The sequence below is a fragment of the Mirounga leonina genome, unplaced genomic scaffold, assembly GCF_011800145.1.
Source record: "Mirounga leonina isolate KUSES-001 unplaced genomic scaffold, KU_Mleo_1.0 Mir_150, whole genome shotgun sequence".
Taxonomy (NCBI): Eukaryota; Metazoa; Chordata; class Mammalia; order Carnivora; family Phocidae; genus Mirounga; species Mirounga leonina.
Window position 1 is genome coordinate 25,645,702 of NW_023270374.1, and position 25,990 is coordinate 25,671,691.

The following is a 25,990-nucleotide window of genomic DNA, read 5'->3' on the forward strand; positions in this document are numbered from 1 at the left end:
GAGCCACCCAGGCGCCCCCTTAATGAGGTCTTTGGGGTTTTTTTTTTTAAGATTTTATTTATTTGACAAGAGACATTGCGAGAGAGGGAACACAAGCAGGGGGAGCGGGAGAGGGAGAAGCAGGCTTCCCGCCGAGCAGGGAGCCCGATGCGGAGCTCGATCCCAGGACCCCGGGACCCCGGGATCATGACCTGAGCCGAAGGCAGACGCCTAACCGACTGAACCACCCAGACGCCCCATTTAATGAGTTTTAAAAACAGCATTCTGAGACGGGTTCACAGGCTTCACCAGATGCCAAAGGGGTTCAGGACACAGACTAAAAAGACCCCCAAAAAGGAGTCTTAAAAGAGCTGATGTGGTCGGGCCCTGGTCCTTCTCTCAGCGGACATCTAGCCCATGAGGAGAGTCTGAAGAAGCCTGGAAAAGCAATGGGAATGAGGTTTCCCACAGAGACCCCATGACCTAGGTTTCCATTTTGCCTCATTTCCTGTCTTGTTTGTGAAATCGTGACATCAACAGAGTTCCGGGCGCAGAGACCCGGCGGGAGCCCTCTGTTAGGAAGCCCTCTCTAAAAGCCGTCCTCAGAGGAGAGCCCAGCTTCCCCTCTGTCCTCCAGCTGCCCAGGCGGCCTGCAGCTCACAAGAGCGAGTCATGCAGGAGACCCTCTGGTTAAAATGAAACCCCTCTCACCCAAAATACTCTTCAGGGCTGAAGTAAGACAAACTCTCTCCCTATCCATCTGGAATATGACAAGGGGAGGGGGAAAAAATAATGTTTCTTTTTATAAATACCCCCTAATTCGTTAAAGAAAGCAAGCCACCTGAAGTCCCAGATTGCGGCGACACAGGTTTGCTCTGGGAGGTGGAGCCCCGCACAGTGTTCTGGTTTAGGAGGGCGTCAGGTTCAAAGCCCGATTCTCGAAGCAAGCGGACAATGGAGAAAGCAATGCCATCCCCAGCATTCTTTCTGGGGCCTGCGATGTGAAAGGCGGGAGCAGGGAGCGTTGGGAGGGTTTCTTGGCGTCTCCGCCTGTGAATCATTGCTCTCACATGGGCTCACTGAATGATCTCTAATTTGGGAGCAGAGCAGCAGAAGGGCCCCAAATTAACCTCAGTTTTGTCCTCTCCATTTCACTCGGAGCTCCGTGGGCCTGAACGTCTGGTGTCATCGACCGTAAGGCTCTGGATGTCTAGGGCGGTTCATCTCAGACGCTGATCACAGTAAGAACCTGCCTGAGATATTTGACGAGTCAGGGAGTGGAGTTGGGGTGGGAACCAGCTAAAAGAAAGGACTCCCTTTCATATTACATTCTGGATCAAAGAAAAACTAAACATGCAGAGGGCGAGGAAGAAATGCCAAAGACTTGTGGAGATGACAATGTGATGCGAAAGTTTCTCAGAAGACAGGAGCGTCTGGCCGGCTCAGTCGGTAGAGCGTGCGACTCTTGATCTGGGGGTTATGAGGTTGAGCCCCACATGGAGTGTAGAGATTACTTAAAAATAAAATCTTTAGGGGCCCCGGGGTGGTGCAATTGGTTAGGCGCCCAGCTCTTGATTTCAGCTAGGGTCATGATCTCAGGGTCCTGGGATCGAGCCCCATGTCGGGCTCTATACTCAGCGGGGAGTCTGCTTGAGATTCTCTCTCTCCCTCTCTCTCTGCCCCTCCTCCACTTGTGCTCTTTCTCTCTAAAATAAATAAATAAATCTTAAAAAAAAAGAAATCAAATATTTAAGGGCACATGGGTGGCTCAGTCGGTTATGCATCCGACTCTTGACCTCAGCTCAGGTCTTGATCTCAGGGTTGTGAGTTCAAGCCCTTGCTGGGCTCTATGCTGAACATGGAGCCTACTTAAGGAAAAAAAAAGTAAAATAAAACCTTCTAAAACAGTTTCTCATAAAACAAAGACAGGTGGCTGTGCACAGAATATCTCAGGCTACACTAGAAAGTGCTAACAGTGAATGCTCTTGGCAAAAGGGGGGAGTTTGGGGGTGGAGCTTGGGTGTAGGAGAGAGCCTGACTTTTCTTTGTGATACACCTTTTGTACCATGTAAGTTCTGTACTATGAGCATGGGCTACTGATGAAAAATTATTTTTTATAGTCTTGCATGTCAGAAGACTTCATAGGAATGTGGCAGGTGCTTAATAAACATGTAAACCATTGTACAATTTCAGGAACTAGCATTTATAGAGTGCCTACTGTGTGCCAAAGGCCCTTGGGCAATGCCAGTTTTACAGATCTTAGGAAATGGAAGCTCAGCTAGGAGGGGAGCAAGTGGGGACTCCTCCCAGGTCTGCTGGAAGCCAGGGCTCTGCTTCTCAGCAAGGACCACACAGCCTTGCTCCCTGGAGTGAGCAGTTGGAGGCACCAGATGCTCTGGCAGGATCCAGAGAGATGCCATCTGTGAGGGAAACCTATTCTTAGAGAGCAGAGACAGTCGGTGGCGCAGCCGGCCAGCCCCCCGCAGCAGTGGGGGGATGCTGGGCAGGCAGAGCGCCAAGGCTGTACCTTCAGCTGGGGGGCAGGAGAGGCTAAAAGCAGGGGGCTACTCAGTTCTTAGGACCACACTTCCTCCTACGTCTGGTTGCTATATTAGAAAGAACAGCAAACATTTACTGAGTGCTTACTTTATACTCGTCATATTGTCTAATCCTCCAGACCATGCTGTGAGGTGAGTGATAATTAGCATGCCTAGCTCATAGATGAAGAAACAGAGGTACAGAACGGTTAAGTCACTTGCCTGAGCAAACAGGGCTGAGCCCAGGCACTCTTGCTCCAAAGTCTATGTCCATAACCTCCACTGACTCTCAGCTTGCTGCACCAGAGGCCAATTTTAGTTTGGGTTTTCCTCAATAGCAGACCCCAAGACAAGGATTTCAGTGCAAGTGGTCTATTTGGGAAGTGATCCCATGTTAAGGATGAAGGAGACAGGGAAGGGTGGGGGAAGAGTTATCAAGCAAGTGACTATTGTGGGTCAGTTCAGTCCTGCTAGGGAACTCCAGGAGCCAGTGTGGAGCATGCGCCTGGGAGTTATCAGATGTGTTACTCCTCCAGACCTGCTGTGGGTGGCAGAGCAGGTGCCAGGGGCAAGCAAGAGCCCTCAGGCAGAAAGACACAGGGGTGGCAGTTGGAGAGTTGGCTGGTGTGCAGTGAAGCACGAAGTTAGCGGGGACTGGGTGGAGCACCCCCAGCATCTGCTTGCTGATGGCCACCCCCTTCCTCCTCATAACCTTGGGATCTCATTCAGCCTCCACACAGTGAATTCAGGGACCTTTCAGATCACCTTCTCCAAGTGTGCAGGTCAACTTCATAGCTGAGAACACTGCTGTTAGAATCAGGCCTAATCCCACCATGATTACCTAACAGTTCTGTGACTTGGCTTCTTCATTTGTAACAAGAGATTATGGTTGGCTGCACATCATTCCCTACTACCTTGTTACTCAAGGTACGGGTCAGACCAGCAGCACCCACAGCAGTTCCTGGAAGCCTGAGAGCAAGGCAGAACCTCTGGCCCCACCCCAAACTCGCTGAGTCAGAATCTGCATTTTAATAAGATCACCAGTGACGCATGTCTACTAGTAATTTCTAAAAAGGGACTGAAGTATTCCTACTAGACCAAGGGTCTCAAATTCATGGGCCATGGACCACATCTTCCTGGAGACCTGGTTTGATTTGTCCAGCACAGTGATTTTAAAAATCGGACTGGCACATGAGTCTCCGGGGCCCCAGGTTACCATCACTCCCGAGTGCACAACATTTTCACTTATGCCCCTTGCCAGACCCCTCTGGGCATTTGAATTTGCACCCCATCCTGGAGCCCATCCTAGACTAGTTAACATTTGCATAGCATACCTTAGGTTTCTAAATTTAACATAAGGCACTGGGAAAAAAAAAAAAAAAGGGTATTGAACTCAGACAGCTCTGGGTTCAAACCCTGATTTGGCTATCATACTGGTTGTATTATCTTGGGCAAATGACTTCCCCCCTCTGATCCTCAGTGTCCACATCTGCAAAATGAGGATCAAAATACACACCTGCAAGGTCATTGTATGGGTTAAAAATAATACGTGCAAAGCACTTGGGAGGAAGTAGGAGCTCACTAAATGGAAGTAATTAGTAGTAATAGCAGCTCTTGTAGTTATACAAATCCAATGTGGACACTGGGTGTGTATTATGATTATCCTCATTTTACAAGAAACTGAGGCTCTGAGAGGTTAAGAACCTTCCCCAAGGTTACACAGTGGTGGAGTGGGGACTTAAACCCATGTCCCCTAGCTCTATATCTGCACTGTCCACTAGAATTTTCTGCAAGGATAGAAGTGTTCCATATCTGTGTTATCCAATATGGTAGCCACTAGCCACATGTGGCTACTGAGCACTGGAAATATGGCTGGTCCCCACTGAGACACGCTGTAAGGAGACACTACATACCTGATTCTGATGACCTAGTACAAGAACAAAGAATATAAAATATCTCATTAATTTTTATATTCATTTTTACATGTTAAAATGATAATATTTTAGAAATACCAGGTTAAAATCTGGAACTAAGATTAATCTCACCTGCTTCTACCTTTTTTCATGTGGCTACTAAGACAAATTTCAATTACATATACAGATCACATTGTGCTTCTATTGGACAGTGGAATTCTAGAGCTTCTCCACTAGAGCAACACCTGAGCCCAGGAATTTAATTTTTTCTAAAAACATATTTGCAACCCACTGCCCCCCAGCAAGCAATCCTGTTACATAGAATGGTCAAAGACCATAACCCACCAGAAAGAGACTTCGGGGCCCTCCTCTGAGCTCGGTGGCCCCTGACGTCCGGGGCCGGTGGGGGGTGCCTTTCCCTGGTCTCACAGTAGCCAGCAGCACAGCCGGAATCACGTCCGAGGCCCCGCAGCCCAATTCACCACTCGTTCCGCCATTGCAGAGGACCTAATGGACTTGGAAATCAGTGCTTTTGCTTCGGCAAATGGAACCCTGGGGCAGTAAAAGTTGGAGTCTGAGAACCATGATCTTGAGAAGGCAGGATCCTTTGGGGGTGATTCACCGATGGAGACAATCTCAGCTATGGAAGCCCCCATCAGCTCCTTGGGGCCGTGTTACTTCGAGGGGAGGCTCTTGTTGTAGAGGAGGAAGTCTGAGATGTCATGCCAGACATTGCTGTCCTGGTACAGATAGGTCATGGAGGACTGCAGGGACGGCTGCAGAGTGGGCCGGTGGTACTCAAAAAGCCACAGCACCAGCCCCCACACCAGCCCGGTGAACAGGGGGAATGGGTCCCACCTGGGCTCGGGAATGTAGCCCTTCTCCACGCCCAGGCGGCACAGGGCAAACAGGAGGCGGGAGAGCAGGTACATGTTGATCTGCAGGGAGGGAAATAACAGGGGATTACGCGAGGGCACAGCCGCTGGGAACCTTCGGCCCAACCCCACATCCTGGGCACTACTGCACACAGGATCAGAGTTTTTCTTTCGTTTTTTTAAGTTTGTTTATTTTAGGGTTGCCTGGGTGGCTCAGCTGGTTAAGCGTCTGCCTTCGGCTCAGGTCGTGATCCCAGAGCCTTGGGATCAAGTCCCACATTGGGCTCTCTGCAGTGGGGAGTCTGCTTCTCTCTCTCCTCCCCGCTTGTTCTCTCTCTCTCTCAAATAAATAAATAAAATCTTTTTTTAAAAAGTTTATTTATTTTAGTAATCTCTACACCCCATGTGGGGCTTGAACCCACGACCCCAAGTTCAGGAGTCCCATGCTCTTCCAACTGAGCCAGCCAGAAGCGCCCAGATCAGTGTTTTTCAAAAGCTAGTGTGCAAGATGATTTGAAGTGATTTGATGATCCAAATGATATGTAGTAGGTATTTTAAAGATTTATTTGAGAGAGAGAGAGAGAAGGGAGGGGGAGAGGCAGAGAGAGAATCTTAAGCAGGCTCCACGCTCAGCGCAGAGTGTGACACAGGGCTCAGTCTTAAGATCCTGAGATCATGACCTGAGCTGAAATCAAGAGTCAGATACTTTAACAGACTGAGCCACCCAGGCGCCCCTGTAGTAGGCATTTTAATGTTGCTATTCATTTCATTTCTGTAATTTATCATTCTTGTTCATTACGATTTTTAGAAAATGAATATATTTACATGGTTCAAAACTGAAAGGTAACCTGACACCAAAAACACAACCCACACAAAAATAAAAAATTGGTAAATTGGATCTCATCAAAATTTAAAATTGTTAGGTTGCAAAAGCCCATACAAAGAGGCTGAAGAGAAAAGCTACAGCTGGGAGAAAATATTTACAAACACACATCTGACAAAAACTCGTACCTGGAATATATTTAAAAAAAAAACCTCTCAAAATTCAATGGTAAAAAAAGAAGCAATCCAATCAGAAAATAAGCAAAAGATGGGAACAGATGTTTCACTGAACTGGTTCTACAGATGGAGAATAAGCACATGTAAAGATGTTCAACATCATTAGCCTTTAGGGAAATGCAAATTAAAACCAAAATGAGAAGCACTACACACCTATCCAAATGGCTAAAATTAAAAATGTGATATACCAAATGCTGGCTAGGATGTAGAGAAAATGGATCATTTGTATATTCCTGATGGGAATGTACAATAGTACAGTCACTCTGGAAAATAGACTGGCAGTTTCTCAAAAAATTAAACATGCATGGGGGTGCCTGGCTGGCTCAGTCAGTTAAGCATCCAACTCTTGGTTTCGGCTCAGGTCATGATCTCGGGGTCTTGAGATCGAGCCCTGCGTGGGTCTCCGTGCTCAGCGTGGAGTCTGCTTGAGATTCTCTCCCTCTACCTCTCCCTCTGCCCCTCTCCCCATTTGTGCTTTCCTTGAGCTCTTTCTCTCTCAAATGAATAAATAAATAAAATCTTTAAAAAATAAATAAACATGCACGGGGCAGCTGGCTGGCTCAGTAGGTGGAGCGTGTGACTCTTGATCTTGGGGTTCTGAGTTTGAGCCTCACATTGGCTATAGAGATTACTTTAAAATAAAAATCTTTAGAAAAATAAAACATGCAGGGCGCCTGGGTGGCTCATTCGGTTAAGCGACTGCCTTCGGCTCAGGTCATGATCTCAGGGTCCTGGGATCGAGCCCCGCATTGGGCTCCCTGCTCAGCGGGAAGCCTGCTTCTCCCTTTCCCACTCCCCCTGCTTGTGTTCCCTCTCTCGCTCTCTCTCTCTGTCAAATAAATAAATAAAATCTTAAAAAAAAAAAATTAAACATGCCATGTATCATATGACCCAGCAATTGGACTCTTGGGCATTTATTCCAGAGTAATGAAAACCTACGGTCACCAAAAACTTGTACAAGAATATTCTTAGCTGTATTTCTAATAGCCAAGAACTAGAAACAACCCAGATGTCCTTCAATGGGTGAATGTTTAAACAAAGTGTGGGGCGTCCATGCCCTGGAATGAACTATCGATACACACACAACTTGGATGAATCTCCAGGGAATTATGCTGCGTGCAAAAAGCCAATCCCTAAAATCGGAGGGGGAGACGAACCATGAGAGACGGTGGACTCTGAAAAACAAACTAAGGGTTCTAGAGGGTAGGGGGGTGGGAGGATGGGTTAGCCTGATGATGGGTATTAAAGAGGGCACGTTCTGCAGGGAGCACTAGGTGTTATGCACAAACAATGAATCATGGAACACTACATCAAGAACTAATGATGTAATGTATGGTGATTAACATAACAATAAAAAAGCCAATCCCCAAAGGTTACATACTGCAATGACTCTAACTTATATAACGTTTTTGAAATGACAAAATTTTAGAAATGGAGGTCAGAGTAGTTGTTGCCAGGGGTCAGGGAAAGGAAGGGAGGGGGAAGGAGATGGTGTGACCATGATTCCTTGGAAGTTCATAGACCAGTGACATTTCTTCTTTTTTTTTTTTTTAAAGATTTTATTTATTTATTTGAGAGAGAGAATGAGAAAGAGAGAGCACATGAGAGGGGGGAGGGTCAGAAGGAGAAGCAGACTCCCTGCTGAGCAGGAAGCCCGATGCGGGACTTGATCCTGAGACTCCAGGATCATGACCTGAGCCGAAGGCAGTCGCTTAACCAACTGAGCCACCCAGGCGCCCACCAGTGACATTTCTAACAAAAAAAGCAAAGCTAGGGAAACTTTCTCAAAACTCAAAATGCTCATATCTATAGATTCCACAGTTCCGTGGTAAGGAAATTTCAGATGGATTAACACGTGTTAAGAAGATGTCCAAACAAAGATGTGGACTAGTGCGTGTGTCCTGGCAAAAGGCTAGAGACCCTCTAAGTGTCCATGCAGAGGAGACTGGGGAAATCAAGGCTGGTCCATCCACCCAATGGAGAGTCCTGCTGATATTAAAAAGAATGATGGACTGACAAGAAAGGTCTCCCAAATACATCATTCTGTGAAGAAAAAGTGTGGTGTGATCTCATTGGTGGAAAACTCCCAGTATGTACAGATAGAAGCACAGATAATTTATGAAGGGCCACACAAGATATAGTTAAAGTGGGGCACCTGGGTGGCTTAGTCGGTAAAGTGTCTGCCTTCAGCTCAGGTCATGATCCCAGGGTTCAGGGATCAAGCCCCACATAGGGCTCCTTGCTCAGCAGGAGTCTGCTTCTCCCTCTCCTTCTGCACCTCCGCTCGTGCTCTCTCTCTCAAATAAATAAATAAAGTCTTTAAAAAAAAAAAAAAGACACAGGAAAAGTGTTCCTGGACAGTGCCTTGACAACTGGAGGGGGATGGGAGCTTTCTTTTCAATTTATTTTCTAATTTTATTGTGATGCACCCCAAGCACCTAGAAGTGTGCCAGACACACAGGGGGTGCTTAGTCTGGTTTTTTTTTTTTAAGATTTCATTTATTTATTTATTTATTTAAAGATTTTATTTATTTATTTATTTGAGAGAGAGAGAGAGAGAGAAACAGCATGAGAGGGGATAGGGTCAGAGGGAGAAGCAGGCTCCCCGCTGAGCCGGGAGCCAGATGTGGGACTCGATCCCAGGACTCCAGGATCATGACCTAGCCGAAGGCAGTCGCTTAACCAACTGAGCCACCCAGGCGCCCAAAGATTTTATTTATTATTTGACAGAGAGGGAGAGAGAGCAAGAGAGGGAACACAAGCAGGGGGAGTGGGAGAGGGAAAAGCAGGCTTCCCACTGAGCTGGCTCGGTCAGTAGAACATACAACTCTTGATCTCAGAGTCATGAATTTGAGCCCCATGTTGGACATAAAGCTTACTAAAAAAAAAGAGGAAATGACTCTGGAGTAACATTTCCATAAAACAAAACTTATTACACTCAAAGAATGATCTCTTATTCTCTTGCCCTTTTTCTGGGTTAAAATCCCATTTTTTTGTGAGATGAAATGCTAGTTGTTGTTTTAAAGTCCTTCTTGGGCGACATGAAAAGTCAGCAGCCCCTCCCTTTGCCTCCCTCAAATTTATTAAATACTTTCAAATTATAAAAATCATGTTTAATTTTCACATTAAAAAAAATGCAGACTAGGGGCGCCTGGGTGGCTCAGTCATTAAGTATCTGCCTTTGGCTCAGGTCATGATCCCAGGGTCCTGGGACCAAGTCCCACATCGGGCTCGCTGTGTCTCTGTCAAAGAAATAAATAGAATCTTAAAAAAAAAAAAAAATTATTTATTTGACAGCAAGAGAGACAGCAAGAGAGGGAACACAAGCAGGGGGACTGGGAGAGGGAGAAGCAGGCTTCCCACCGAGCAGGGAGCCCGATGCGGGGCTCATCCCAGGACCCCGGGATCATGACCCGAGACGAAGGCAGACACATAACGACTGAGCCACCCAGGTGCCCCTAATCTTTTTTTTTTTTTTTTTTTTTAAAGATTTTATTTATTTGACAGAGAGAGATACAGCGAGAGAAGGAACACAAGCAGGGAGAGTGGGAGGGGGAGAAGCAGGCTTCCCGCGGAGCAGAGAGCCCGATGCGGGGCTCGATCCCAGGACCCTGGGACCATGACCTGAGCCGAAGGCAGACGCTTAACGACTGAGCCACCCAGGCGCCCCGCCCCTAATCTTTTTTAATCGTACTCATTTCAGCAGCACATAGACTAAAACTGGAACGATAGAGAGATTAGCATGGCCCCTGTACAAGGATGACGCACAAATTCATGAAGCGTTCCCTATTGAAAAAAAACAACAACAAAAAACTTTGCTCCAGAGAACACCACACATATGGACTTGGGGAACCATGGAGTTTCAGCAAGCTGCTTGGTTTACAGACAAGGAAATGGAGAGAAAGTGACCTTTCCAAGGTCACACAGGGACCGGTGGATCACAGACGCTCGGACATGGAAGGGAGCAAAGAGTTCATCTTCTTTGACCTCCACCCCTAATTCTATACCTGGACCACGTCCCTCCCCGTCCCGGCCTCTGATCCCTGAGCCTATCCTGGGGAAAGGTCTTTACCTGGCTGTTGATGTTATTGTTCTCTCCAAACACCAGCAAGCCCCCAATGAAGGCAGCCAGGAACGAGTGCACCTGGTAGGTCTTGCCCTGCACGTGGGCCTGCAGGGCGCAGAGCCCCTTATAGGTGAACACAAAGTAGGCCAGGTTCCGGGAGTGGGTGTACGTGGCTTGCAGGATGGCCCGCAGCTTCTCCTGGAGGCTGAACAAACACAGGGAACCCACATGAGTGGCGGCCCAACCGCTCCTAGGGCATTCACCCACTGGGCATACAAACCTGAGCCAGCCCCAGGCCTCTAGCTTCCATGTCCTTGGGGCTGCTCCCCCACTGGATTCAGGCCTTGACTCCATGTCACTTCCTCAGAGAGGCCTTGCCTGACTATCCTGTCCCCTTTTCCCTCACAGCTCTTCCACCAGCTGACATTAATAGGCTTAATCTCTTCTCACTCCCACCCCACCCCAGTGGAAGCTACCAGAGGGTGGTGTCTACACCTGGCTTGTTGATCCCCAGGGCCCAGAGCAGGGCCTGGCACATAGTAGGTGCTCAGTAAATGACTTTTTGGAATAAGCATGTGAGGACATGAACGAGGGAGTAAGGGAGAGCCTACTATGTACTGGAATTGGGGATAGGATTCTGAGGAAAAAATGCTTGCTGCCTTCATAAGGTATATGATCTAATGGAAGAGAGAAACATAATCACAAAGCAAGGGTCAAACTTTGACCTTGACCAGAGATGATCCTAGGATCCGAAGGATGAGGAGTCAATGAGGTGGAGAGGGGAGAGGGGTTGCATCCCAGGCAGAGGGATCAGCACGTGCAAAGGTCCAGAGGAGGGACAGAGAGTGGGGAGTAAAGGAACAGCAAGGAACCATCAAGGCCTGAGCAGAGAATGTGAGGGGAAAGAATGTGAGGAGAGGTGAGGACATGCAGTTTTGTTTTTATCCTGAGAAAAGTGCACATTTAAGTTGGGCAAGGATTCTGTTTATCTTTTTTTTTTTTAAGATTTTTTTTTTAATTTATTCATTTGACAGAGATAGACACAGCGAGAGAGGGAACACAAGCAGGGGGAGTGGGAGAGGGAGAAGCAGGCCTCCCGCAGAGCGAGGAGCCTGATGCGGGGCTCGATCCCAGGACTCTGAGATCATGACCTGAGCCAAAGGCAGACGCTTAACGACTGAACCACCCAGGCGCCCCTCTGTTTATCTTTTAAAATTAAGTCACTAGGGGGCAGTGAGAGAACACAGGGAGAAGAGCAGCAAGTACTCCCGGAAGTCAATTCAAGGAAGGATCGTACAACCAAGTGCTCTCAAGGCTAGATGAGGGCCTTGAAAGTGAGTCTACTGGAACCTGTGGAAATCTGCCAGGTGAGTGGGGACAGCCAGGAGTCAGCTGGTTCTCGCCTGAGAGGAACATGAACCCGGTGTTGCCGGTTTTTTGTTGTTTTTTTTTACTTAAAAAAAAACTGTGCCCAACATGGGGCTCGAACTCATGACCCCAAGATCAAGAGTCACATGCTCTACTGACTGAGCCAGCCAGGTGCCTCTGGTGTTGCCAGTTCTAATGCAAGCAAGCTGGATTTCCCAGTTAAGTGTTGGTGCTAATCTTGCCTTCACAAATGCTTCTAGGGGCGCCGGGGTGGCTCAGTCAGTTCAGCGTCTGCCTTCAACTCAGGTCATGATCCCGGGGTTCTGGGATCGAGTCCTCCGTCGGGCTCCATGCTCAGCAAGGAGCCTGTTTCTCCCTCTGCCCCTCCCCCTACTTGTGCGCACACACTCTCTCAAATAAACAAATAAAATCTTTAAAAAAAAAAGCAATCCTAAATAAAAATACAAAAAGAGAAACTCTTGCGAGCTGGATTTGGCCAGTAGGCTGTCCATGTGTGCTTCTTACAAGCGCCAGGTGAGGTTACCTACGTTAAAAACCAGGCCACAGAGGGTTTCTGAGAAGTGCCATGAGGGGAAAGCTATGGGGGATGGAGGGAGACCAAGCAGTCTGAGTGAGCGAAGGAGGTCACAGACAGTTTTCCCAAGGAAGTGATCCCCACATGACCGGTATGGGCTGCCAGGAAGGAAATAAAGGTGGGGTGAAGAGAAAAGGGTGCTCCTGGCAGGGGTTACCGCATGAGCAAATGTGCGGCGCTGGAACGACATGAGGCGTGGCAGGGAGTCCTGTGCGCCCGGGCACTCCCGGGTGGACGTAAGGGAGGAGTGTGGGGACGCAGCTGAGCCCAGGCAGCAGAGGGCCTTTGGGGTTTTGTGTTTATTTTAATCCCAGTATAGTGAACATATGCTGTTATATTAGTTTCAGGTGTACAAGACAGTGACTCAACAGCTCCATACATCACCCAGGGCTCGACACGACTAGTTGCAGAGGGCCTTTTACGGAAGGAAGCTGGGCTTCTTTGGAGGACGGTGGCAGCCCGGGGAGTTTTTGAGCAGGAATAACAGGATCAGAGTCGTACTTGAGGAGATGGTGGTGGCAGGGGGGCCGGCTAGACCTAGCTAGGAAGCTAGTGCAAGTGTCCTGGCACTGAGGGCTGACCATACTCTCCCCCAGTCTGAAGGGTGTGCAGAGGGGATGGGTACCTGCCACTCCGGAAGAGAAAGGTCATGACGAGCGCGTGAGGGGCCCGGATTTTGGCTCCATAGCTGTAGAAATGAAAGGGAACAGTTATTACGGCATCACTGCCTCATAGTTTCTTTCTGGGCTCTCTGACGCCTTTTCCCACCCTCCTCCAGCCCTAATCTGAACCTCACCCTGGAAGGGAAGATAATGCTGGCTTCCAAGTTAGATCTAGGTTCAAACTCCAGCTCTGACACCTTCGTGGGAGTGGGGCCTCAGGCTTGCTACTTCACTTCTCTGAGCCTCGGTTTGCCTAACAGCAAAAGGGGACGTCAGGCTAGAGGGCTGGTTATAATTTCAATGAAAGGGGACAATGTGTGTCAAAGGCCTCCACCGACCCCACCTAACCCCACCGGTGTGGAGTTGCCCCCTCGGTTCTACCTTGACCTTCCTTCCCGTTGCAGTCAGACCCATCTTTTTTAACACTTAAATCATATCACATCCCCTCTTAAAAGCGGCCAATACCTTTCCAATACTCAGCATAAAATCCAGGTTCCTCCCACAGCCTTGAAAGTGCTGCAGGATTTGGCCCCTTACTTCTCCTACCTCCAGCGCCCCTCTTCTCCTGCTCCAGCCCCATGGCCTTCCCCTAGTTCCTCTGACCCACCAGCTTCTCCCCTGCCTCTGGGCAGGCTGTTCCCTCAGCCCGGACTGCTCTTCCTTGCTCCTCACGTGGCAGCCGACTCCTCAGCCTTCCAGTCTCCGTGAGCACCTCTGTGGAGGCTTCTTACCCACCAGACGAGGTTAGGGCAATATTTTCATTGCCAAGGAGCTCCAACCTTCTCTGCAGTGGTTTACAGTCCTGGGTTAATGACTCGATTACTTGCAATTACTTATTCTATTCTAATTATCTCTTTCCTCCACTAGACCGTGGGCCTTGTGAGGGAGGGACTGTGTTTGATTTGTCTTCTGCAGAGTCCCCAGCACCTTGCATGGTACTTGGCATATAGTAATGTGCTCCATACATGATTGCTGACTGATTCTAGAACAGCCCTTAATTATTTGTGAGGGAAGGTAATTTCTGGAAGGTTCTACCTTTAGCTTGGACTATCTTGAAGTTAACAAATTCCCTAAAACAGTTGCTGAGTAACATCGTACCTCCTTCTACCTATTCAAAATGTACCTCTTTCCAACTATGATACACAGGAGGACCTCAGCTTTGTAAAAATGGATTAAAAAAAAAAAGACTGGAAGGAAATATGCCACAATGTTATTAGCAACGTTCCCTGAGCCGGAGGAATATGGGAATTTACTTTTGTCTTTTTTTAACTTTTCCATATTTCCAAAATGATCTGTAATGGTTAAGCACTTTTAAAATTAAAATAATTGAGGAGTGTTTAGGTGGCTCAGTCAGCTGAATGATCATGATCATTCAGTTGATCATGATCAACTCTTGATTTCGGCTCAGGTCATGATCTCAGGGTGGTGAGATTGAGCCCCGCACTCAGGACACTCAGAGGGGAGTCTGCTTGAGATTCTCTCTGTCCCTCTCCCTCTGCCCCTCCCCACCCAGTGCTCTCCCTCTCTCTCTAAAATAAATAAATCTTTTTAAAAAATTAAATTAAAATAATTGAAATAAACATTTTTTTAAAAGTAGGCTCCATGCCCAAGGTGGGACTTGAACTCATAACCCTGAGATCAGACCCATACGCTACCAACTGAGCCAGCCAGGTGTCCCGAAATAGACATTTTAAATGTTACACAAATGCCTCTTTTTAAAGACTCAAACCTCTTCCCCTGACTCTCCTTTTATTTCCTCATTTGAACAACTGGGAAATATGTGAACATGTACACATTCACCTTCATTGTTTTTTGTTTGTTTTTAAAAGATTTTTATCTTTAATCACACCCAATGTGGAGCTCGAACTCAGAACCCCAACATCAAGTTGCATTCTCCACAGACTGAGCCAGCCAGGTGCCCCCATTGCTTTAACTATACTCAAGTGGGTAGAAGAAAGGAAATCCTATAATATTTGGTGCCAAAGCCCTGCCATGTTTTGCTGTGTGAGCTTGGATAAATCGCTTAACCTCTCTGAGCCTCCCTTCTCCCATCAGCAAAAAGTATTCTCTATTTCAGAGTTGCTTCTGGCAGTTAAGGATATAGCACATGTAAGTGTTCTAGTTCAACCAACATTAGCGTCTCTTCCTTTCTTGTTCTTTATTGGATTCCCTCTTGGCCCACCAAGTTCTCCAGCTCCAGGTCCTGATCTCGCCAAGCTACAAGGTCTAAAAATCCTCGATGGCCTCCTTGATACAATGACCAGGAGCTACGTATTGTTGTCATACAAGTATCTGTGACTGTTCATCACAGGCTTGTTAGAAACAGCAAAAGACTGGAAGCAAACCCATGTCCATCCACAGGGGGCTTTCAGATGAATAAATAATGGTCCCACCACTGAGTGGAATGCTCCACAGATGTAAAAGACTGAGGCAGCTCTTTGTGCACTGCAGGATATAGTAGAGCGAGATGTGTAAAATGTAAAATTGTGTAAAATGAGGTAATTCTTCCATAAATCTAAAATTATTTCAAAATAAAACTTGTCTTAAAGGTGTGGGAAAGAGGGCGCCTGGGTGGCTCAGTTGTTAAGCGTCTGCCTTCGACTCAGGTCATGATCCCAGGGTCCTGGGATCGAGTCCCACATCGGGCTCCCTGCTTGGTGGGAAGCCTGCTTCTCCCTCCCCCACTCCCCCTGCTTGTGTTCCCTCCCTCCCTGTGTCTCTCTCTGTCAAATAAATAAATAAAATCTTAAAAAAGGTGTGGGGAAGAATATACGTATCTGCTTGTATATGCAGACAGTATTTCCGGAGGGAGACATAAGAGACTGGGCACAGGCAACACCTCCAGGGAGGGGGATTCGGTGACAGAAGAATGGAGTGGTCAGGACTTCATCGCATCTAACTTTTAATTTTTTTTAAGTAGGCTTCATGCCCATTGTGGGGCTTGAACTCAGAACCCCGAGATCAAGAGTCACATGCTCCACCGACTGAGCCAGCCACATGTCCCATAGCATCTTTTTTTTTAAGATTATTTATTTATAATAAATAAATAATTTATTTATTATAAATTAATAAATAGCTCGACGTGGGGTTGGATCCCAGGACACTGGGATCACGACCTGAGGCAAAGGCAGACGCTCAACCAACTGAGCCACGCAGGCACCCCTGAATGTTACCTAAAATTTTTTTTAAGATTTTATTTATTTTTTTAAGATTTTATTTATTTGTTTGACAGAGAGAGAGCGAGAGAGGGAACACAAGCAGGGGGAGTGGCAGAGGGAGAAGCAGGCTTCCCGCTGAGCAGAGAGCCCGATGCGGGGCTCGATCCCAGGACCCCGGGATCATGACCTGAGCCGAAGGCAGACGCTTAATGACTGAGCCACCCAGGCACCCCTAAGATTTTATTTTTAGGTAATCTCTACACCCAACATGGGTGAGCCAGCCTGGAGATCAAGAGTTGCATGCTCTGCTGATTGAGCCAGCCAGGCACCCCTAATGTTACCTTATTTTTAAAATACAAATTAGGGGCACCTCTCATTTTCACTCCTGCTTTGTCCTAAGAATACCTTGGCAAAGGGCCACTGATGTTATCCCACCTTAGTCACAGTAAGGCGGGGCTGATAAAATCTTCAGGCCCAGTAGGAACCAATGCTACCTGATTCTGGGTTTGCATGGAAGCCAAGAGCCTGGCACTGGGGTCAGGGATCCCTGGGTTTGAATCCTGGCCCCAACATTGGCCAAGTGATGTGACCATGAGTAATGAGTGTACCTCTCTGAGCCAGTCTTCTACTTGGAAAATGGGGACAATCACAATTCCTACCTTGCACACTTACTCATTTGTTCAATAAATATTTGAGAGCCTACTGTGTATCATGTAGTAGGAATACACCAAGGAACAAAGTAGATAAAAATTTCTGTCCCCATGAAGCTCACTTTCTAGTGAGAAAGACAAAGCATAAAAACAGGATACATAGGGGAACTTAGTGTCAGATGGTGACAAGTACTACGGAGAAAAATTAAGTATGGGAGGAGGTGAGGAGTTCAGGGATGACCTTATTGAGGAGGTGACACTTAAGCAGAAGCCTGAAAAGGTGAGGGAGTGATCTAGGCAGATGTCCATATGAATATAACAATAACACCAGCCAACACTTATATATATACTATGCACTGTGCTAAGCATTTTACATATATTGATTCAATCCTCTGACAGTATAAGTATTTTTTTTAAGATTTTACTTATTTATTTGATAGAGAGAGAAAGCGCACAAGCAGGGGGAACGGCAGGCAGAGGGAGAGGGAGAAGCAGGCTCCCCGCTGAGCAGGGAGCCCGATGCGGGACTGGATCCCAGGACCCCGGGATCATGACCTGAGCCAAAGGCAGCTGCTTAACCGACTGAGCCACCCAAGTGCCCCAGTATGATGTAATATTATTATCATCCCCATTTTATAGAAATTGAGGGTTAGAGAGGCTAATTGACTTGTTAATGATCACACAGGTAGGGCTGCCTGGGTGGCTCAGTCAGTTAAGCGTCTGCCTTCGGCTCAGGTCATGATCCCAGGGTCCCAGGATCGAGTCCCGCAGGGGGCTCCCCTGCTCAGTGGGGAGCCTGCTGCTCTCTCTGCCTCCTGCCTCTCCCCCTGCTCGTGCGCTTTCTTTCACTCTGTGAAATACATAAATAAAATATTTTTTAAAAAGATCACACAGGTAGGTGGCACCAAGATTCGAGCAGAGGCAGTCCAGAGGTACTCTCACCACCATGCCATGCTGCCACTAGCATGTCAACTCCAAGAGGACAGGTCTTTGTTCAGTTTGTTCTCTGCTGCATCCCCAGTTCTGGCACAGTAGGTGCTCAACAAAAGATAGCTGTTATGCATGAGTTTTAAAGGAGGGGGAGCTCCCCTGCAGTTACCAGCCAGGTGAAATGACCCCAAGACCTCCTTTCCAGCAGATCTGATGGCCAGGGTGGAATCAATTTGCCCAGCAAATATCTGCACCTTCTTTTACAGTCGTTGTCACTCCTCAGGCTTATGCCCCAGGAGTCCCCTGGGCTGGATGGGGACTTAGAGCTAGAGTCATACAGACGGGGAGTGAGATGTGGGATGTGAGCCCACAGGCAGCTTAATGGTGGGAGCATGCACACAACGCGCCGCTGGCCTGCTAGATGCCAGTGGCCACTTCTCATTGTGCAGATGGGTCCGTTGAAGCCAGACAGACCCAAGGTCACAAAGCAGGGGGGATGGGGTGGGGGTCGGCCCAATCGAGGGGATACAGGGGCTGGAGTGGGAGGTGGTCAAGGCAAGTGCCCCAGGTTGCAAAGCACGGAGGACCCAGAAACAGCTTAATGGGAGCCGCAGCTCAGAAGGCGCAAGGAACCCAAAATCCCCAGCGCCCACTGTGCAGATGGTGGACACCGAGGCCTAGAAACACACTAGGGCTGCTCAAGGGCACACAGGGGGACAACGCGCCCAGAATCCGCTCCTCAGACCTCAGCCGCACCCACCCCTCAGCCCATGCCCAGCCCGACGCCCCACTCACACTGCCCCGTTCCGGAAGCCTTTAAGCATGGCCAAAGCAGAGTGGTAGCGGCGCTTGCGCAACAGTTCGTTGACCGCATGGAGCAGGGCTAGTAGCTGCGGCGGGACGGCCATAGTGCGAGAGGCGCGCGGGGTGGGGAGCGAAAAGCAGCACCAGCACTGACATCCCCGGTTCCGGCGGCGCCGCAGGCCGCACTGGACCGAGCAGCGCGTCTTTGCGCTCATAGGCTGCGTCTGCTGTCACTCTCACGGGAAGAGCCGATCAAAGGGCTTCCTCGTCTCACACGGGGAACGAGATGCACGCACTCTCCCAAATAGCGGCCTGATTGGAAGAGTGGGAGAGTTTGTAACCAATCACAACGGGCTCCGCCCGACCAGCTCTAAGGAAGGTCAGAATCACACACGTGGATTTGTCCAACCAGGTAGCCTGTTTCCTTCGTGCTTGGCAGGAGTTATGTCACTTGAGAGCTTGAAAGGACGTTTCTTGAAAGAGGAGCCGCCCTCCCTAGAATCGGGAGGGTGACACTGGGAGGAGCCAGGCCTCACAAGTCTTTACACAAGACTGTTCTGATTGGGTAACAGTGCTCCTAGCAAATTTACTAGGGCATAAATTATATGAGATCTCAAGGGCTTCCATGTATTCTTCAAATCCAAACTCCTTCCCACAGTCCACAAGAAAGACTATAATCTGGCCCCTGCTTCTTTCTCTAACCTCATATCCTGTCACTTGGCCCCTCGCTCACTCCTCTCCAGCCAAACTGGCCTCGTTGCCGTTCCTTGAGCATGCCAAGAAGGCTCCTGTCTCAGTGCCTTTGCACCTAATATTTTCCTGACTGGTATGCATTACCCCCATGGTGGGCTCCTTTTCAATCTTCAGGTTTCAGATCAAATGCCACCTCTTCGGAGAGGGCTTCCTAGATGTCCCATCTAAAGTAGCACTGCCCTCTCTTTCATTTCCTCCATATAACTTTTCACTCTTTGAAATTATTTGTTTGCTACATTTCCACTGTCCATTGCCCCTACCAGGCCGTAAATTCCATGACCACAGAAACTTTGTCTGTCTTGTTTTCTGCTGTAACCCCAGCACTTAGCACATGGTGGGTGTCCAACATATGCTTGTTGAAGCAATACAGTTTGGGGTTGACATCTCCCAGAGTACTGGTGGGTGGAATTTATGTGTGTCACTATGTGGAGTTGTCATTGGATAACAGCTACACGTTGAGCTGTGGCTGTGGCTTGTGAGGGTATCCCCTAGGACTTGGGCTATGTGGTATTTATCTGGGATATTATTGCCTGGGTCAGTGTCAGAAGATGGTGTCAGAGGTCAGTGAAGGAGGAATTATACTTGGCCTATTTTAACACCGAAAATGGATTTTCTTTCTTCTTCCTTTTCAGTAATAGTGGGCTGGTTTATTCAGGTAATCCTTCCTCTGAAAATAGTGGCGATGTTACATAAAATATAAAAATTTTCCCCTGAAAAACACTGAAAGGTTTATAAGTGATTGTCTTCTCCTTGTGTCTTCACATGGTCTGTAACACTGCCTGTGTGTACATGGTCTGTACATACCTTTGTCCAAATTTCCTCTTTTTATAAGGACACCAGTCATACTGGATTAGGACCCACTTATATAACCTCGTTTAATCTTAAATACTTCTTTTAAAGGCCCAATATCCAAATACAGTCACATTCTGAGGTACTAGGGGTTAGAATGTCAATATATGAATTCTGGGGGAAAACAATTCAGCCCATAGCAACCACCATGTTTTGCTGTCTCCTACCAATGCCAATGAACAAGATGTCAGGGCCCAGCATTGCTATGTGTGTCCTTACTTCCTTTCCCTTGCAACTGGGACTCTGGTTTAAGCTGCTCATGATTTCTCCCCTCCCCATGGAGAAGTTAACTTTTCTGGGGTGGCAGGAGCACTCATTGTGGAGGGGGACACTGGAAGTTTCCCAAACTTTCCTTCTTCCCTACATGGCTCCATGCCTAGAATTACCATATTACTTATACCAGGAGTCTCTAAGCTGTGATTTGATTCAGTTCAGTGCCAACCAGCTGGCCTTAAGGAAATAGGACTGACAGATTTGGGTGGAAGAAGAGATGGAGGCGAGGAGCAGAAAGTTCAGAGCAGGAGTCAGCCTGAATGGGGAGCCTGCTGGAAATGGATTCTACATCCCTGAAAACTCATTCAGTTATTATATCAGCCAGGTGGTCAAATAACAAGCATTTCCCAGGTTACTCTGTGTCTAGCTCTGAGTTCCAACCAGAATGGATGCACTACCTCCTCTGCTCAGAGAGCTCCTATTGAGGGGTTGGAGGAAAGGGGAATTTCCAAGAAAAGTATCACATGACAGCAGTAGTACCAGGTACTGTGAGAAACGGGAACAGCAAGGGAGGGAGGGATCCCATCCAGGCAGATCATGGAAAGCTTTTTAGAGGAGGCACAAAGGCAAGCTTGTGTTGTTCCAGTGAGGGTGGAAAAACAGCATTTTGGTAAGAGAGAACAGAATTTGCAAAGTCCTGAAGAAGAGATAAAAATCAACTATGTGCACATACACCTGGATATATGGAAATATATGGAAAACTGTCAAGACTTGTATTAGTGGAAACTTTTACTGTCCAGTGCCTCCCATCACCCTCAGAACTAAACTTCAACCCTCACACTGGCCTTGTCTGTCTCTCCATCCTCATCCTCATACCTCACTTACTATCCTCAGTTGTTCCTTTACATTCTTTGGCCTTCTTTCATTTAGACCTCAGGGTCTTTGCACTTGCCCAAGATGATATAGCTAATAAGCTCTGCATGTTTCCTTTTCTCCATGTGACTTCATATCATTTCTCAAGTCCACCTCCTCAGAGAGGCCTTCCCTGACCACCCTGTCTAAAGTAGCTTCCTTTCCTGCAGAGGAAAGAAAACATATAATCACAGAATATTTCTTTTTTTTTTTCCTTGTTTATAGTTCATCTTGCCTGCAGGACTAAGACTCCATGAAAGCAAGGATTTTTGTATTTATGTTTATGGCTGTGTCTCCAGCATCTAGAACAATGTCTAACACAATATGTATATAATAAATATTTTTTTTTAAAGATTTTATTTATTTGGGGGAGAGAGAGAGAGAGAATGAGTGGAGAGAGGGACAGAGGGAGAGGGAGAAGCAGGCTCCCCACTGAGCTGGGAGCCTGATGTGAGGCTTGATCTCAGGACCTTGGGATCATGACCTGAGCCAAAGGCAGAGGCTTAATCAACTGAGCCACCCAGCCACCGCTGTAATAAATATTTTAAATTACAGTTAACCCTTGAAGAACATGGGTTTGAATTGTGCAGGTGAATTTTTTATAGTACAGTGCTATAAATGTATTTTCTCTTCTTTTTTTTAAAGATTTACTTTATTTATTTGAGAGAGAGAGAGAGCGAGACCCAAGTGGGGAGAAGGGTAGAGGGGGAGGGAGAGAGATAACCCCAAGCAGACTCCCCGCTGAGTACCAAGCCTGATTCAGGGCTCAATCTCACAACCCTGAGACAGTGACCTAACTGAAACCAAGAGTCAGAAGCTTAACCTACTGAGCCACCCAGGTGCCCCCTCCATTTTCTAAAGATTTTATTTTTAAGTAATCTCTACACCCCATGTGGTGCTCAAACTCACAACCCCGAGATCAAGAGTCACATGCTCTACCAATTGAGCAAGCCAGATGCTCCTCTTCCTTATGATTTTCTTAATAACATTTTCTTTTTTCTAGCTTTATTATAAGAATACAGTATATAATACATATACAAAATATTTGTTAACTGACTTTATGCTATTGGTCACGGTAGGCTATTAGTAGCTACATTTTTGAGGAGTCAAAAGTTGTACACAGGATTTTCAACTGTGCAAGTTTGGTGCCCCAACCCCCATGTTGTTCAAGGGTCAATTCTAACCAAATGAGTGTGAATGTATTAATATATTACTTGAATAATTTTTAAAAAGAACAGTTATATTGAGAAGCTCTTGAAGGGGAGAGATAACAAGAATCTGAGGCCATTTGATCAATGGGGATGTTAAAGGAAAGACAAGGAGGTGGGAACCCTGGCCTGACTCCTGTCAGAGAGGCAATGGAAAGGGGGTTTAGGCCTTGAGGAAGGCCCTGGGTCTCCAAAGTTCCCCGGGAAAGAGGGTGAGGCATACAACCTGGGAAAATGGTAGGTTCTCTGTGCGGGACATTTGCTCAGGGCTTGCTGTGCAAGGGTGAATAGGAAGGGGAAGGTGTGTAGTGCTGGGGAAGACAGGGGTGGTATTTGGGTCAAGATGGGGAGTTCACCAGTAGAAATGGGCCTTGAGGGGGTGTGTAGGTGGACGGTCTGTGAGGCAACTTATCAGGAACAGTGGCTGGTAATGTTCCATAAGGGCAAAGGACCTTTGAACAAAAAAAATTTTTTTTTTTACTCTTAGGAGTTACATATTTATTTAATGAATATGAGAAAATGAAAATTGTGATTCTTATGGTTATTACGTTGGATGAGACTAAAATAGGTATTTATTTATTTATTTTTAAATTTTTATTTATTTATTTGACAGAGAGACACAGTGAGAGAGGGAACACAAGCAGGGGAAGTGCCAGAGGGAGAAGCAGGCTTCCCGCGGAGCAGGGAGCCTGATGCGGGGCTCAATCCCAGAACTCCAGGATCATGACCTGAGCTGAAGGCAGACGCTTAACGACTGAGCCACCCAGGTGCCCCTAAAATAGGTATTTAAGAAAAAACAACGAGAACATTTAGAGTCAAATCCAATGGCCAATTTGGAACCACTGTCACACCTGGTAATTAATTTTTAAGATTTAATGTCTGTCTGCTTCCCCCACCCCTAACTCCAAGGGAAAGGAGCACTGGATCCTGGAGCTATTATAGGACTTGGTGCATAGTAAACTCTCAATTAGTGGCTAATGGAGCATGAACTATGAAGAGAGAGTGGTGTTGGATTGGGGGGGGGGGTGTCCCAATGAGGACTGAGTGGGGGGAAATACCTGGGAGACCTGGATAGGCTTTCGGTAAGGCTGGGCTGAAGGTTGCTAAGGCGGGATCGAGGTTTTATTTGACAGAATTCCCCAGGAGGCAGGGATGGAGGTCTGGATGAAGAAGAAATGGAGGTCCCCAAAAGGTGGAAATGGGGGGTTAAGCAACAGCCATGGGTGAATGTCTGAGATGATGGGGGATTAAGACCGGGTTGAGATGGGAGGCACTTCAGGAGACAGGTGACTCCCAGTAGGTGTGATGGATGGGGCTCACTGTAGTTGGGGACAATAAGTGTATGGTAAGGAGTGAGAATCAGTGTTGCACAGCTAAGGCAGGGGTCTCGGGTTAGGTGAAAGTCCTTGTCACAGAGTTGGGTGGTCCGGGTTAGGCGGGGGATACTGTGTGCGGTGGAAATAAGTTCCATGTTGCATAACTGGGGGTCTCACGTGCAGAGGCGGGGGTGGCAGGCCCAGATAATATTAGGGGTCCAACACCCAATTGGGAGGTCCGCTGTGTGCGGCTGGGATGAGGCCAATGTGCAGAACTGGGGATTCAAGTGAGACAGGGATGGGGGTCCACATGCCGGTGACTGGGTTATCCCGGGGAGCCACGGCTGAATTTCCCGGACGGGGGGGCTCGGCGGCAGCTCCCGAGCGCCCCCTGGCGGCCCTGGCCCCGCGGCGGTTCCCACAATGCTCACGTAGCCCCGCATCGGCTCCCGAGACGGCGGCAGCTCCAAGATGGCGCAGACGATTTTCGAGGCCCTGGAGGGTGAGCGGCGGCGAGGCCTGGGGAGTCGGCTGTTCCGCGTTGCGCCCCCTCCCGCCGCGCCCTCGCAGCGCCGGGCTCAGGGCGCGCGGCGGCCGCGGGGCGGAGGGCGCCGGGGCCGGAACAGCCGCGGGGCGGGAGGGGCACGGGCGGGAACAGCCGCGGGAGACGAGGCCCGGCGAGGGGGTGGGCACCGGGACGGGAACAGCGGCGGAGATAAGGCTCAATGGCGGAGGGCGGGGCATGGGGCCAGAACAGCCGCGGGAGCCGAGGGTCGGCTCAAGCGGGACAACGGGACAGGAACAGCGAGGAGAGAAAGCCCGGGGTGGGGGGCGGGGGAGCACTGGGGCAGAACAGCCAGGGAGGCATGGCCGGGGCGGAGGCGGGGGAAGGCCTTGGACAGGAACAGCGTCAACCGCGAGGGCCTCGGGCCGGCGCGGGAGGGGCTTTCGGGAGGGAACAGCCGGGGAGGCCGCCGCGTGGAAGCCGGGACCCCGCCAGGGCTGCGCTGAGGGGGACGGTGGTGCGGGGGCGGGAGAGGCTTGGCGGCTGAAGCAGCCTAACCACGAAGAACTTGTATCGAGCGTCAGCTGAGCCTCATGCCTTGAGGTAGTCTCTCAAAATAGATCAGGAAAGGATAGGTGCTACCTGTGTGCAAGGCCAGGACTCGGTGCTCACAGACCCAAACCAACAAACACTAGGCGCCTATTTTGTGTACCGTGCTGGGGTGCAGAGTTTTATGCACTCAGACCAAGAAACGATGGGTGTCAACGGTGTGCTTGGCTGGGACACAGTACCCTCAGACGGAAACCTATAAACACTGGGCGCCAACTGATTGTCCTGTGCTTTGGAGGTTCCTAGCATGGAAGTGGACCACAGGCGCAGGGAATCTGGGCTTTGGAGACGACAGACACTGAAGGCCTCCCTCTGCACCTGCGGGACATGGGTGGGGAGGAGTCCGTGACTTTAGGACCGTGGCACAGGGTAGATGTAGGCGGATACAGACCCGAGATGCTCTTAGAGGGGTGTGATAAGATCAATGTACACATAATTAGGGTGAAGACTGAAAATTGGCCAGACTAATAGTATGTAGCTGAGACTTAGTCCTGTAGGACATCTCAGCCATGTCCCTTCACTTCTTAGAGGATCAGAGTTCTCACAATAAAATGGGGGTAAACCCTACAGCCATCTGGAGAATTTCAATCTCAGGACTACTCACTGAGCCAGACACAATTCCTGCCCCACAGTCGGGGCAGGGAGCATGTGAGGGGAGGGAAGCATACAGAAATTATAGAACAAGCAACTATTGAAATTACAGAATTATAGAAAGTAAACCATAAAAGATTACCTTAGCTGGCATTTGGTGCTATTATGGGTGATGGACGTAGGGGACCAGGGTCAGTGTGGTTCCCTTCGGGAGACCAATAGAATAGGGTGAGGCCTACTTTCTCTTTAGGTTCTATGGACGTCCTCCATGTTTGAATTTTTACTACAAGAATGTGTTCATGTATTGAGGGATGAAGAAATTAAAAGAAAAATCAGTTCCTAGGACAGTGTGATGCATGCTGGGCTAGAACAAGGACAGCAGAACTGTGGGGACCCAGAGATGACCCAGGCAGTAGGAACTGCATTTACAAAGCCCTG

The 25,990-nt window shown here is 48.3% G+C and overlaps 2 protein-coding genes and 1 non-coding gene across 10 annotated transcripts in view; 2 read left to right on the forward strand and 1 right to left on the reverse strand.

The window, feature by feature from the left end:
- Positions 1–604: 604 nt before the first annotated feature.
- On the reverse strand, positions 605–18,797 carry PXMP4 (peroxisomal membrane protein 4). 4 transcript variants are annotated; one of them, XR_004679458.1, is made up of 5 exons: positions 18,588–18,788; positions 13,018–13,080; positions 10,436–10,634; positions 4,775–5,367; positions 605–1,228 (listed from the first exon to the last, which is right to left on the reverse strand). XR_004679458.1 is itself a non-coding variant. In XM_035006122.1 (4 exons), exons 1-4 carry the CDS (start codon positions 18,698–18,700, stop codon positions 5,104–5,106), a joined length of 639 nt encoding a protein of 212 aa, XP_034862013.1. In that variant the 5' UTR covers positions 18,701–18,788; the 3' UTR covers positions 3,271–5,103. The 4 variants fall into 4 exon arrangements, 2 of the variants coding, with proteins under 2 accessions (XP_034862013.1, XP_034862014.1); XR_004679457.1 differs by having other exon boundaries at positions 605–1,232; XM_035006122.1 differs by lacking the exon at positions 605–1,228 and having other exon boundaries at positions 3,271–5,367.
- Positions 10,054–10,157, forward strand: LOC118011623. The gene has a single exon (XR_004679504.1). It is a non-coding gene; the product is annotated as a U6 spliceosomal RNA (small nuclear RNA).
- Positions 18,798–24,265: 5,468 nt separating the features above from the next.
- The window catches only part of ZNF341 (zinc finger protein 341), a 56,646-nt gene continuing 54,921 nt past the window's right edge, over positions 24,266–25,990 (forward strand). For 4 of the 5 annotated variants that reach the window (XM_035006128.1, XM_035006129.1, XM_035006124.1 and 1 more), the window contains exon 1: positions 24,266–24,349. In XM_035006128.1, the coding sequence (XP_034862019.1) occupies positions 24,319–24,349 (31 nt within the window). In that variant the 5' untranslated portion in view covers positions 24,266–24,318. The remainder of the gene's footprint in view (positions 24,350–25,990) is intronic. The other variant, XM_035006125.1, reaches the window with a different exon arrangement.